This window comes from Gavialis gangeticus, unplaced genomic scaffold (assembly GCF_001723915.1).
Source record: "Gavialis gangeticus isolate Ggan-Ray unplaced genomic scaffold, GavGan_comp1, whole genome shotgun sequence".
NCBI classification, from domain to species: Eukaryota; Metazoa; Chordata; order Crocodylia; family Gavialidae; genus Gavialis; species Gavialis gangeticus.
Genome location: NW_017729034.1, coordinates 49,561,264 through 49,575,910, shown reverse-complemented (window position 1 = coordinate 49,575,910; position 14,647 = coordinate 49,561,264). Strand labels below are relative to the sequence as shown.

The window sequence follows — 14,647 nt, the reverse complement described above, 5'->3', positions numbered from 1 at the left end:
TGTGGGGGGAAAAAAAAAGTTTGGGCCCTCCCCGCGCCCCCCCCCCCCCCCGGCAGAGCCTGCTGGCTCTGTGGCACAAGGCCCTGGTGCTTCATTCTAGCTCTGAGTTACCTGGATATCTGTTTGAAATGCCTCAGGATTTATAATAACATGCTTATTATGTCTGTTTGGAGTGCTCTGATTGGTTGTTTCAGTAAGCATTGTGATTGTTTGCTGAGACAACCAATCAGAGTGCTCTGGCCAGACAGTACACCTGTTGTTATTATAGATGTTATTTAAGGTATTTGTATGATGGACCTAATGTTTAAGGTATTTAGGGGGCTAATCCACACCTGGATTTCAAGTCCATGATTAGCAGTTAAGCCCTTACATATCTTTTTTTTTGTGGCTTTTTTGTGATAACGAATCTTGTTTACTAAAACAGAATTCAGATGAATTCAGATTAGTAAAAATTTTGTGCCATATTTACTTGATTAAAAGATTAATTGTTTCCCCCCCGTTTAACAAGCCGAGGGGGGCAGGGGGGAGCCCCTCCCCTTACAATCCAGCATGAGGCAGTGGGGGTAGGGGGAGATCTGCTGCAGCTCTGACCCCAACCTGGGGTTGACGCTGGAGCTGGAGATAGAGCCACAGCTGCCACCTGCCCTCCCCCCACAGCTTGTACCACATCTGTATGCCCTACCACTATTCCCCTTCAGCCCCCAGTCTTTCCCCCTCCCACGATGCTGGTTCTCCTTCTCTTCTCCTATGCTGTACTCCTCCTTACCTTTGCTCTGAGCCAGCAGGTTCCATCCCTGCTGCACATCAAGGCATGGAGCATGGCTCTAGCCCACCCCGTAGCAGAAACATGGAGCCAGCACTGCTGCTCTATGGAGGCACAAGTCTCTCCCTCACTGCTGGTGGTGCTATGCAGCTGGCCTGGCACAGCAGCTCTGGCTCTGTGATGCTGCTATGGGGCAGGCTGGAGCCATTCTCCATGCCTTAAATTGCAGCAGCTGCAGAGCAAAAGACTGGGGTGGGGGGAAGGTGGGGGTTGAGCGGCAGGTGATTGAGGGGGAAGACTTCAGGGCAGGGGAGAGGGGAAGAAGCGAAGTGGAGACCCGAGACTGCAGGTGGCAGAAGCAACATGGGGAGAGAAGGAGGAGGGGAAAGGGGAAGGGGGAATTGGGGCAACCTGAGCTGTGGTGGGGGGGGCAGGCACAATGGGGAGTTAGTGGGAGGGCAGGTAGCAGGAGGTAACTTGCCTGCCTCTCTCTGTGCCTGCCTCACTGCCTCCACACTGCCTGACCTCTACCACTGGCACCCCACATACACCCTCTACTGGCTCCTCCACCGTCTGTCCCCTACTGCCTGCCCCATTACTACTCCCCTCATCACCTCTCTCTTCACTGCCTGCAGTAGTGGGGGGAGGGGGAAGAAGTTAAAATGATCCTCCAATAATTAGATTTCATACATGGAAAATTATAATAAATGTATACATTTTCTCCATGTAGAATCTAATTATTGTGGGGTTGTCTTACATTCAAGATCATCTTGTATTAGAGTAAACACAGTATTTGCTTTTATTTTTTGTTTACAAGCAGTTTCACTGTCCTCTGCCTGAAGAGGACCTATGTATACAGTAGTTATTGCTGAAACCTTGCTATTCTGGTGCCATTGTCAAACTCACTGTTGTTCAGATCTGGAGATTTATCTTTAACTTATTTCTCCTATAGACTATGTCTAAATGTTTCTCCATTTTCCCTTCTTTTATATTTCAAACATGCAACTGTTTGAGGTTGACTTACAAAACATTTCCTAAACAAAACTCAATATTCTTTAGCTCTTTAACGTATATTTATTTATGAGCTTCTACTACATCTTGTCATTATCTATGGAAATGTGTAGCTATCTACTACTAACTAAGGATTACAAATTCAAGATTGCTGTGTGTGTTTGGCATGTATAGCAGCTATTAGCATCAGAATTGTGGAAGCAAAATGATAGTCCGTTTAGAAATCAAAAAGAAGTTTCTGGAAGTTGAATATTTTTTTTATCCAGTGTTGGCAATTGGAAAGTAAAATTTTAGTAGACATTATTATTTAAATATTTGGCCTGACATTATTCAAAATCTTCATGTATGGGAGCTTTCCTTCTCCCTCCTGTGTTTTTAAGGATTGTCTGGGCTCTCCCAAGAAGGACATGCTTAACATGACCACTCCTTCCATTTCTCTGCATGCTCAGTTTTAGTTTTGCTGTTGCAACAGGGAGAGTGTCTTGCAGTCTGAAGCAGAGTAAAAATAAAGCATATATGTGACAGTCTTTTTCAAGTTCTTTTTTTTCCAGCCACATTTAAAAGAGAGAAATAAAACTTCTCTCAAGTAAATAGTGCAAAGTGAAAATATAGCTGAAGCATCTGTTGATTGAAAATATACCAACGGAGTAAGGGAAGAATCCCATCTGTTCTGAAAGTGTCTGCAAATAGTTACTGACATGCACTTCTGACTGCTGGTTTAAATTTCTTAACTCCCTGTGGAATCAGGTGCTTGCTCCCAGTTACACTTGATAAATCTGGAGTTTCATGGTTTATTAGTTTAATTGCTGGATTCTTGACAGTAGCTGTAGAGCTTCCCACTGAGGGACAGTATTCTAAGCCCTGCTTAGGCAGATGCTGTGTCCAAACGTCTAAATACCCCATCATAATGTATAAAATAATGATCAGCTGACAGTAATGGACTAACTTATTTACTTATTATGGACTCCAAAGCATCGATATGAAACATATTTAAGAGACCTTTTCCTTGAAAGAAGATGATCCTGCTCTTTTTTCTGTTTTTTCCCCATGAAAAAGCCTCTTTCCCTGAATTTATAAAACTAGACCTCATATTTTTCAATACACTGAACAGTCTTTAATTGATATGATGTTTTTCCATTTTTATGAGTATTTTATCTTAAATTTGACTATTCAGTTAGATTTTAAAGAATGTTGTCTTAAAGGAATTCTGCCAAAATCTGCGAAGGAGAAAATAAGGGGTAAAATTGGAAAAGCAAAATGTATTTTTGCATAGGCACTATATAGAAACATTAAAGTCAAATATTCTTAAGGTGTAGTACCTGAACACGTTTGCCTTGGTAGAACCCAGCTTCACATCAGTGTAAAAATATATAATATGTGTTATATAGCGCAGCATTTCTCAACCTGTGGGTCATGACCCAAAAGTGAGTTGCAAGAATATGTGAAAGGGTCGTGAACAAACTTCAAAAATAGATCAACATACTGTAAAAATTGATTCTCCTTTAAAGGAGAAAAACATGGGAAGCAAGACTTTTCCCTTGTAGGCTGCCAGATTTTCAACCTGCAAGGAGCTGCTTGAGGTCCCCCATGCTCCCCAGACTGGGAGCTGGGCCCTGGTGGGGGGGGTTAGCAGGTCAGGAGTGAGGGGCGCTGGGTCAGGACTGGCCATTGATCTTTATAAATGGGTCCTGGTACAAAAAAGGTTGAGAACCACTGACATAGAGACTTACATCACTGTCCATTACTAGCATGTGGTACTGTGGGCAAGGAAAAGTTGTGCGTTGTCCTGGATTAGTCATTTTCTGTAGCTGTGTCCTAGTTTAGCTGGGACAGTGCTGGATTTAAGAGGCTGGTCCTGGCAGGCTGTTGAGAATTAAAACAGGCATCCCAAAAATGCAGTGGTGTGGAGCCAGAGAGGTGCAGAGCACCTTGCAATTGGGCAGGCAGGGCCAGCACGCTGCCCCTCCCTCACTGACTTGAGAGCATGCAGAGAGTGGGGGGTGGGCACAGTGTCCAAGATTTCCTTATGGTTAGCTTATCTATAGACAAACAGATTATTAGTTGCTCCTTTGCCAGCTAGTGCTGAGGTGCTGTAATAGTGCCTATTGCAGCAGAGTGGTTTTCTGTTCACTTTAGATCCTGGTGTAATCTTTATTTGTGTAATTTACACTGTTTTTGTGTACCATTGTTAAGGTATCATGTGGCAAGGCTCTAGGGAGGGTAAATCATGAGTTTCCAATACTGATATTGAAATACAGTTGTGATACATTTTTCTTTAATTCATGTGCACCAATTAAAAAATTCTAATTCTATACTTTTTAACAGCATACACAAAACCAGATATATTTTATTATATTCGTTTTATTTTGGAGGGAATTTTCAATCTTGCTTAACTTGGGAAATTCTGTTTGAACAGCTGTATGTGAAATTGTTCTGTTAAGGTAGATGTTTCATTGCTTTACATCACTGGAGAGTAATACAAATAACACAGGATGAGGTAGTGAATGTAGTCCCTGGTGTTTCTATTTGATTAAATGAATTTGGACCTTTGGTATATTTTACAAGATGATGTTCTGACAGTGTATTAAAAGTAGGATATCAGTAAGGTATTTCTAATAAAGTTAAGCACATATGAAAAATATTTTGTGGAAAAAATAGAATGTGAACATGTAACCATGTTTCTTATAGTGTAAGAAACAGTACCCTGGAGTCCTCCACTATATGAAGTCTGCATCATACCGCTACAAAACCATAACATAATGATTTTAATTTTTCCTCAGTTGTTTACTATTACTGATTAATAGGGGTGATTGTGGGGGAGGGGTGCAGTTGCAACCTGCCTCCCCATTTTGATTCCTGCTGCCCCCAAACTTTAAAACCAACTGCTTGGGAGGGGCAGTGGCATTTCCATTCAGGTAGAGCTGATAGAGTCAATTGACTTGGCTCTATCATGGTTCATTTAATATGATGATAATGACTAATTATCATCTCCCTGATTCTTGTTAATCTCTCTACTCCACAGGTCTTAATGACTCTGTCCTTTTTAATGGTCTTGATGTTTCACTATTCAAACTATGCAGAGAAGTATTGGAGGCAGTAGGAAGAAGCTCAAGATGATGATCCATTTTATAGTACAGGGGTCAGCAACCCCCCACGGCATGCATGCTGGAGCATGGAACATGAGGCCATTTTGCTTGGCTTTGGGCAACTGCCACCAGCCGTGGAGCTCGGACTGCTTGCCACAGGTGATGGGGAGGCTGCAAGCCCTGCTGCAAGTAGCTCAGGCTCCGTGGCAGAAAGCAGCTGCCCAGATCCTGGGCCAGCTACAACAGGCAGTCAGGAGGCTGCAAACAGCTGCACTGGGCTCCATGGTGGTGGTACCTGCACATGTCCCAGTCCACTTCCCGGCTGTGCATCTCAAGGTATGCATGCAGCTGCCACTACCACAGAGCCCAGCTAGAGATTGAGGTGTGGGTTGAGGCTGAGATATTTTTGGCACTCTGCCCAAAACCGTTGCTGACCCCTGTTACAGTAGATCGTGGGATTAGCTCTCTGACCCTCCTATTTTTATCTGAAAGGCCATCACCCTGCCCCAGTCTTATCTCTTAGTACTTTCTAGTCCCCCCTTTCTTTAGCGTAGTATGTTTTTATCCCGTAAGATGCCTTTCTGCCATATGACTCCCTTCATACTCTTGCATTCTCTTACAACTATCTTCCAGTTTCCTGTTCTCCACCAGCTATTCAAATCTATCCTTGAGTCCCATGCTCTTCAAGCCTGTCTGTTCCCTTATGCCACCCTATGCTGCCTGTAAGAGTTGGAAAATAACATGTATTTGAGGATGATTTATTCAGGGAAATAACTGATGACCCTTTTTATGCAGATTACAATTTATGTAAATTCTTTCCATAAGAAACAAAGTCAATTGTGTTGCATTCATTTCATTTCTAAGCAAAAACTTGGCATGTTATTGCTTTAGGTTAGGTTGGTTTGGGTTCCTGCTTTTCACCTTGCCAACTTGCCAGTGGTATGCATTAACTGTACTTGAAACAGAGGCTGTCACATCAAACATGCTCTAACATGTTGTTAGCAACAATTTAATATTGGTTAAATAATATACTAAATATGATTTAAAATTAAATTTTTCATTAATATTCTTATCCAGCATGTAAAAATGATTCATTAAGTTAATGGTTTAATATGCATTTCCTAATAGTGCAGTAGAAATATAACACCTTATTGTATTAAACTTAACATAGCATATTCTCCTGCCCTTCTAAGCTGTATTCATTTGAGAATTGTAGTGTTCATAAAAATACTTCTTTTAAAAGTATGTTCATAGAAATCAGAATCTGAGCCAGTTTTCCAAATCCTGCATTTTGTGTGAGAAAAGTTCCATATTTTTCTATTAGAGAAAGACATAAGAAAGTTTGAAGTAAGAAGTCAAACTGAGGAAAGGGAATCTTGGGATTTGGAAATACAGCAGAATTGTGTGAATAAATGTCTCATCATAAAGACAATTTAAGAATCAGAAACTACAAATCAGCTAGTCATTTATTTAAGGAAAAATACTACCTAATGTGGTTATTCCTGAACCAGTATTTTCACATATCTTCCTATTACAAACAGTTGCGCATTTTAAAATGTTCATTATGTTGTCCTCCACTGGACTCTCTCCAATTTGTTTACATCCTTTCTGTAGTGGGGGGCCCAAAACTGGACACAGTACTCCAGATGCAGCCTCACCAGTGCTGAATACAGGGGAATAATCACTTCCCTCGATATGCTGGCAACACATCTACCATTGCAGCCCAGTATGCACGTTTTTGGCTCATATTCAGCTTATTGTCCACTGTAACCCCAGGTCCTTTTCTGCAGAGCTGCTGCTTAGCCAGTCAGTCCCCAGCCCATCTCAAGATAAAAGTTATATCCAGAATTCCGCATGAACTTTGCTGGTTTTCTCTCTCAAGAATTTCATAATGAATTTATAATTTTTGTAGGACATAGAAATCTGGTTATATTTGTGAACTTTGTGATGGTTCCTTCCTTTTCTTAAGCAGTGCATTACAACTTCAAAACTAAATTGGAGTTTGTTTTCTCAAATTACTTTTGTCAGCCTTTATAATCAAGCTGTCTCCCCAAACAATTGTTATAGATGTATATGCAGGAATTTTTCTCTTAAATCTCTTCAAAAGGGTTATTGTGACAGGGTGAAACTGCCAGGAAAAGATTAATGGCTTGTTGCTTGTGAAATGACTCGTTGAGGAATTGAGGGAAGGATTGTGGTCTCTTTCAGGGCTAAGGTAGTTGAGAAGAAAGGCCTTTGTAGACTCCAATCCATGTTGGTCAAGGAATTTGCTTTGTTTTGTGTTGTTTGTGAGTTTTTGTGTTAATAAAATATACTGTGCCCTCAGACAAGTGCTCTGGTCCTCTCCAGGCAATGTGCTGGTCCTCTCCAGGTTAGGTACTGCATTACACAGGCAGCCTGAAGATAGACTGAATCCAAAGGCCTAACTGAAATGACTCATGGAAAAATGATAGCAGTAGTGGCAGCACCAAATAACATCCTTGGTAGTTTTAGCAGAAATAATCAGAAAAGCCAGGAATAGTTTTTTCTTTGCCTAACAGATAACGCTGGCCCAGACTCAGGGTTTTCGGACATAGTTCATTTTACCCTGGATGAGGAGGGTATCTCAGTAAGATGCAGGGCAACCTTGGGTCATCCTAAACATTTTTGAATGTGTGGCAGCTGCCAAGTAATAGTCCTAAGGGGCGCTGCCATCAAACAGGGTTAGCCCAGTTTTCGCAATGTGTTACAGATTTGACGTTGGCAGAATGCTTTGAAGCGCTGAAAGTGGGTATCGTAAATTGTTTGAGCTCAGCAAGGAAGGCTACTGGCAATTGTTTCTACTAGAGGAAAATGGCTCAGGCCCTTGGCTTGTAGCAGTGACTTAGGACTTTTTTACACATAATTTTAGGTGGCTCAGGGAGCTCTTGACCCCAGGATAGTCCACACATTAAGATATTAAAATTGTTTTAAGCACCCATTAAGCATCTTAAAGTTGTGCCACTCCAGGGTAGGTTTGTTTATCATCTGTGTTATCCAGCTTATGCTCTAAGTTACATATTAGTGTAACATCCCACCTGTTCCCCCTCCACCACTGGCCTGGATTGGGCCTGTTGCCCCTTCTACCATCTAGGTTGGGTTGCCATCCCTTCCCCCCCCCCCACATTCCCTGCTGCTGTGGATTAGGCCTGCTGTCCCCTGTTGCCATCCATTGCTGGCTTGGATTGGGTCCACAGCCTTGCTCATCTGGAACAGGCATCCCCCAGGGCTCCAGATTGTCCTCCCCCACCTGCATCTCCTGGCTCACCTGTAGCTGCCTGCACTGTCCCAGGGGAGTAGGGAGGGAATGGGAACTCACTTGCCCAGCTTCCACTGCTGCTGCTCTCTGTGCTGGGCTCAGCCCAGACAGCAGCTGTGGCTTGGTGGTGGTGACTAGGCAGGCAGGTTCTCCTTCCCTGTCTGCTCTTCTTGGACCTTACTGGCACAAATGAGCTGGGGGACACGGACGTGGTTGAGCCCTGAGAGGTGAGGCAGCAATGAGGGAGCCCTGAGGGGCAGGGGGAGAGCCCCAGGAGTGGGAGGGAAGAGGGGAGCACCAGGAGGCAGGGGGTAGTGGGAGCCTGGAATGGAAGGGGATGGGGGGTAGGGATTCTTACCTTTCAGTCCTCCAGGTTCCTGCTTATCATGGACAAGTCACAGTTGTGCAGGTCTAGAAAAGTTAGAGGTTTTTAGCTTGAATGTGTGACTGCTTTAAAGTTGAGCTAACACTAACATTTATTACCACTTTGAAAAGCCTGAGCATAATGTGTAACAAGGCCCTCAATATCTATGGGTTTTTTCTCATGTTAAAGCCAGAAATTTGGTCCTCAGAGGTTCTGGCATTGGATCAGTTTTGTCAGATTTTGTCATCACGGTCAAAAGAATGGATCTGCTTCCAGTAGGTACCCTGCTGAGAGGTACTAGCATGCCTGGTAGAGAATTTCCTGGAGGCAGAATGGGACTGTGGAACTACTGAAGCAGAGTCCTTTCATTCACTGTTAGGCCATCTGGAAGTGGATGGTCATGGACTGTTACACTGCCATAGAGCCACAAAGCCTTCTGATGGTGCCTAAGAAGGTAGAGCTAACAGTGCGCCTAATATCAAGTCTGGAGCTAGAGATGAAGGATCTTTTTAAAAGAGGGTCTCTGGCTAAAGATCTGGGACTAAGCTTGATAGATTAGTATTAGCAAACCTTAACGTCTCTGCTTCCTTTCTTTTAGAAAAAGCAAGAATATATGCATATAATATTCAGCATCCTTTAGCCCACTGTCACTAGCCCACTTGACTTTATGGGACAGTGGCTCATGTCTTCCACTGACAAACGTCTTCTGAAATCATACTTCTTTTGTGACATTTCTTACTCACACATCCAGCTTGCAAAGAAGGGGAGGAACATGCCTACTCATAACTCAGATTGATTGGCAGTAATGTCTTCTATCATTCTTTTTGCATTTTGCATTAAAGAGTCATTGGAAAAACTCCAAAACTAGCATTGGGGGCAGAGAGCAAGCTCTTGAATGTGGTGCATCACTTGCTTGAAATATCCTCCTAGTAGGGCTGAAATATGTCTGTGCTATGTTAGATGAAAAAGCCTTCTAGTGGCAGTCCTCATTACAGTTCTTCATGCAATGAAGGCTTCATGGAGAACAAGACTCAATCTCTAACAAAAGGGAGTGTTTGGAAGTTTGGACAGAGGCCCCATGAGAGAGCAAGATTAACATATATATCAGCATATAAAGAGTATATTTTCCAGTCCTGCATGGCTGAATCATGGTGCTTGCTAGCTCACCTCTGTGAGTGGGTGACGTGGCTCTGTGGGCCAGAGGTTGGGCATCCCCATTCTGTTGTTCTTCTGTAGTCAAGAAATAAGTGAAAGTTCATGGCTGACGTTTTCTGAGTGGTGTCTTGAGCCTAAAGATGTTGAGCATCACTGGAATAAAGGAAAGGGATTCCTTCTATCTCAGGTTGAGAGAGGTGAAAAGAAGGGCCACTGAGGACAGCAGCCCACTTCAATGAGGGATCCTTATTTTGTGTTAATTATTTTCAGCTCTGTAATTAAATGCAGTGTGTTGCTTCATAAGATATGCTGTGGTACTGGAACAAAACTTTTTACTGTTTTAAATTGACATACTTTGAGCTACATCCTTCTTGGGTTGCAGAGAACTCTGGCAGATTGAATAAGGTAAGCAGAATCTGCACATTTGAGGAATGATCTGTAGAGACCATAGCTTAGTTAATCTGAAATCCAGTAACCCATGTAGGATTCAATTCTTCATTTTGATTATGTAGCTTTACACTAATGTAGAATAACTTGATTCAGTGGAATTAGATAGGTGTATTCAGCTTATGAAGTGGCAATCATGTCATAGAATATAAAATATGTTTTTCAATTACACTTAACTGGATTTTGTTTAGATTGTGTGCATCTCTGTCTCCCATCTCCTTCCTGTCCCCCATAGATATTTGGCTAAGTAGTTAATGATTGTTACTAGAGGGATAAAACAAACCCACAATCTTCTTTCAATTCCTATCAAAGAAAAAAATCTATTGTTCAATATTTGTTTCTGGTTTTACTATTTGATTGTATATCTATATTTTCCCTTTAGGAAAAATTGGATGTAGGGATAAGAAAAGAAGTGGATGGAATGGGAGCACCTGAAATAAAATATGGTGACTCTGTATGCTATATACAACACGTAGACACGGGCCTGTGGCTCACATACCAGTCTGTGGATGCAAAGTCTGTAAGGATGGGATCAGTGCAGCGCAAGGTAAGATGGGTGATAAGAGTATGTTTTTTATTCAGAGATAATTGGGCACAACGTGAAGAATGTGAAGAAAAATGTGAAAAAATCATTATCCCAAATGTTTTGCACCTGCCTTTGTATTCTGATACAAAAATGTAAAGTGCTTCTAGGCATGTGAAAATCAAACAAAGTATTATTTCAAATATTTTTGAATTGCTAGACGGAAGAACCATATAAAAATTACAAGAATATAAGGTACCATATAAGATGTCATATAAGATACTGTATTTTCCTGTGTGTTGTAGTTATGGTTGAGGAAGCATTTTAATTGAGTCTCTGTTTTCAGAAGCTTGACAGTTTAATGAAAATATCATCCTTTGGGCTAAAATTTTTAATTCTTGTTTTTAGCCCATAACCATTTTTTTCTTTTAAAGGGTGATAACCATGGTCAAATAAAATTTAATCTCAGTGAACAAAAGGAGAGAAAAGATGCTTTTCAGGATTTCAGACATTTTCTGGCTGCTGTATTTGTGCTTCCTTTTAAATTTCTAACTTGGCATGAAATTAATTCTCAATGAGGAAAAATGCCTGAGATGTCTCTGAAGAAATAGCCTAGATGTAATTGAGTGGTTATTGAGAAAAGCATTTGCACATCCACAGAACACTATTTTTCTGCAAGTGTTTTACATCATGGAGGTACAAAGGTAGAGCAGCTATGGGTATTTCTGGAGTAACGCAACCTGAAATACATTAACTAGTTATGGTGAACCTTCCAGGCTCTAAGAGCATCTATACATGTGCTCTAGCGCATGTGTGTGTGTGGGGGGGGACTTTAATTAGAGTGGATTGGCTCTGGAAGCCACTCTCATTAAAAGTGCCTGGAGCATCACATGTATTTAGCATATTGTGCTTCAAAATGGTAGCAGAGGTACTTTAATTAAAGCTTGTTCATAGCTTGTTCATGGTGGTGGGACCATTTTGAAATGCAGGACACTGAATACAGGCAATGTGGAGGCTCCTGAAGCACACTAATTTGCATGCCCCAGCAGACTCACAGCAGACTTGATTAATTGAATTTGCTCTGGTGCATGCTAATTAGCACATGTTGGAGCAGAGGTTTGTCATGTGTATAGGTGCCTTAAGAACCTCATCTTAATATTAACTGCATCTCGCATGGTCAAATATAATCTTTCTTCTTGATTTTCATCATAATCTGTCTGAATTTGCATCCAATTTTGAAGTTGCACTATATAATGCTGTACACTGAAAATTAATAAATAGGGTGACTGCAGCTTAGCAAAAAGGTTGCCAAACTGGCAGACCTCTTTTAATACCATATTTCATAGATTTCATAGACATTAGGGCTGGAAGGGACCTCAGAAGATCGAGTCCAGCCCCCTGCCCCAGGGGCAGGAAGTCAGCTGGACTCACAGGATCCCAGCAAGATACACATCCAATTGACTCTTAAAGGAGCCCAGAGTAGGTGCTTGCATCACCTCTGGCAGCAGTTCGTTCCAGGTCTTGAGGGTTTGGACAGTAAAGAAGTTCTTCCTTATGTCCAGCCTGGAAAGGTGTTGGAGAAGTTTGTGACCATTTGACCTTGTCAGCCCATGGAGTGCTCTGGTGAACAGGCGTTCTCCCAGATCCTGATGTATACCCCTTATATACTTATAGGCAACCACCAGGTCCCCCCTGAGCCTGCGCTTTTCCAGGCTGAAGAGTCCCATAGCTCTCAGCCTCTCATCATAAGGTCTGTTTTCCTGCCCTCTGATCATGCATGTGGCTCTCCTCTGGACTCTCTCAAGCTTCTCCACATCCATTTTAAATTGTGGAGCCCAGAATTGGATGCAGTACTCCAGCTGCGGCCTCACCAAGGCCGAGCAGGAGGATGACATCCTGGAATTTGCTAGAGAAGCATCTATGGATGCAAGCCAGAGTTTTGCTTGCTTGCCAGCTGCAATATCACATTGGTGGCTCATATTCATCTTGTGGTCACTCGTGACCCCCCAAGTCCCTTTGGCCATAGTGCTAGCAAACGTAGCACTGCTGAGCCTATAAGCATGTTGTGGGTTTTTCTTCCCAAGGTAGAGTACCTTGCATTTTTCAGTGTTGAAGGCCATCAGGTTTTTCTCCACCCATTTTCTGAGCCTGTGCAAGTCGGCCTGGATCACCATCCTGTCCTCAGTTGTGGACGCCTTACCCCAAAGTTTGGTGTCATCAGCAGACTTGGCCAGTCCGCTTCTGATACCAATGTCCACATCATTAATGAAGATGATGAAAAGAATAGGCCTAAGGACAGAGCCTTGGGGGACCCCACTGGTCACAGTGCACCCCAGTGATTGACTTCTGTCAACTACCACTCTCTGGGTCTGACCTCAGAGCCAATTCCCTAGCCAGTGGTCTGTGATGTAACTGAGGCTGCAGTTGTCCAGTTTTTTTATGAGATGATCATGGGATACCAGATCAAAAGCTTTTTTAAAATCAAGATGTATGACGTCAATATCTTCTCTTTTGTCCAGGTTATATGTCACCTGGTCGTAGAAGGAGATGAGATTGGTCAGGCAAGACCTACCCGCAACAAACCCATGCGGGTTATCCCTCAGGAAGTTGCCTTCAGCCAGTTTGTCAAGAATTGTCTCTTAGATGATTTTTTCCAAGAACTTCCCTGTGATAGAGGTTAGGCTGATGGGCCTGTAGTTCCCTGGACCTACCTTCCTCCCTTTCTTGAAGATAGGCACTACATTGGCTTTCTTCCAATCTTTGGGCACTTCACCTGAGTGCCACGAGTTCTCAAAGATCCATGCCAGTGGCAGAGCTATGATGCTTGCCAGCTCCTTAAGTAGACTGGGGTGTCAGCTGTCTGGGCCAGCTGACTTAAAGGTGTTCAGCCTTTCAAGGTATTCCTTCAGATGGTCAACATTGATGAAGAGTAACAATTCTCCCTTGCCCTTGCTGTCCCATTCTGTATTGAGCAGGGCTGTCCCTTGGGGCTGGTGAAAAACTGACACAAAATACCCGTTAAGCAGGTTGGCTTTTTCTGGGCATCAGTTGTCAATTGACCCGTATGGTTAAGCAGGGGTCCAGTGTTACCCTTGCTTTTCCTCTGGCTCCCCACATACCTAAAAAAGGACTTTTTATTGTCTTTGATACCTGTAGCCATTTGGAGTTCAGTTACAGCCTTGGCTTTCCTGGTTTGCTCCCTACAGGTCCGGACCAGTGCATAGTACTCCTTCTTTGGGGTGGATCCTTTATAGGTCTTTCTTGTTAGATGCAGGAGGTCTGTTAGTTCTGTGCAGAGCCAAGGGGGCTGCCGTGCCCTTTTGCTGCCTTTCCTCTAAGACAGGATAGACACTGCTTGAGCTTTCAAGATCGGTCCCTTGAGAGCAACCACTCTTCCTGGACTCCCCTCCCCTTTGGGTCGAGGTCACTTAGGGTCTCTCCAGGAAGCCTCCTGAGCTTGTCAAAGTCAGCTTTCCTGAAGTCAAGGACTTCTGCATTGCTGACTGACTTGCAAGCTTTATGGCAGATGGTGAAGGTGATCAGCTCATGGTTGCTGTCTCCCAGATTCCCTTCAATCATTAGGTGAATGAGTAAGTCATCCCCCATTGCCAGTACTAGGTCGAGTAACGCTTTGCCTCTTGTCAGTTCATAGACTTCTTGAGTCAGAGCTCATCCACACATGAGAAACCTTTGTGACCATTCTGATGTGGCCGAGTGCTCTTCCCGTGAGATGTCAGGGTAGTTGAAATCTCCCATGACAACCATGCGCTGGGAGCGTGTAGCCACAGCTAGTTTCCTGGTGAATTCCTGGTCAAGCTCTTGATCCTGGCTAGGAGGTCTATAGTAGACTCCCACCATTGTGTCCCCTGTGCTGTGTTCCCCATGGATTTTAACCGAGAGGGTCTCCAATCATCCCCCAGGGTGCCAGTGTCAGCTTGCATGGACTCATAGCTTTCCTTGATATAGAGAGCTACCTCCCCCGCCCCTTTTTTCCACATGATCTCTCCTGTACAGGGTATAG

General features: G+C 43.1%; 1 protein-coding gene across 1 annotated transcript in view; it reads left to right on the top strand.

The window, feature by feature from the left end:
• RYR2 (ryanodine receptor 2) overlaps positions 1 to 14,647 on the top strand; it is a 784,157-nt gene that overhangs the window by 184,773 nt on the left and 584,737 nt on the right. Inside the window, exon 13 of the mRNA XM_019526720.1 lies at positions 10,486 to 10,650. Coding sequence (XP_019382265.1) covers positions 10,486 to 10,650 — 165 coding nt within the window. The remainder of the gene's footprint in view (positions 1 to 10,485; positions 10,651 to 14,647) is intronic.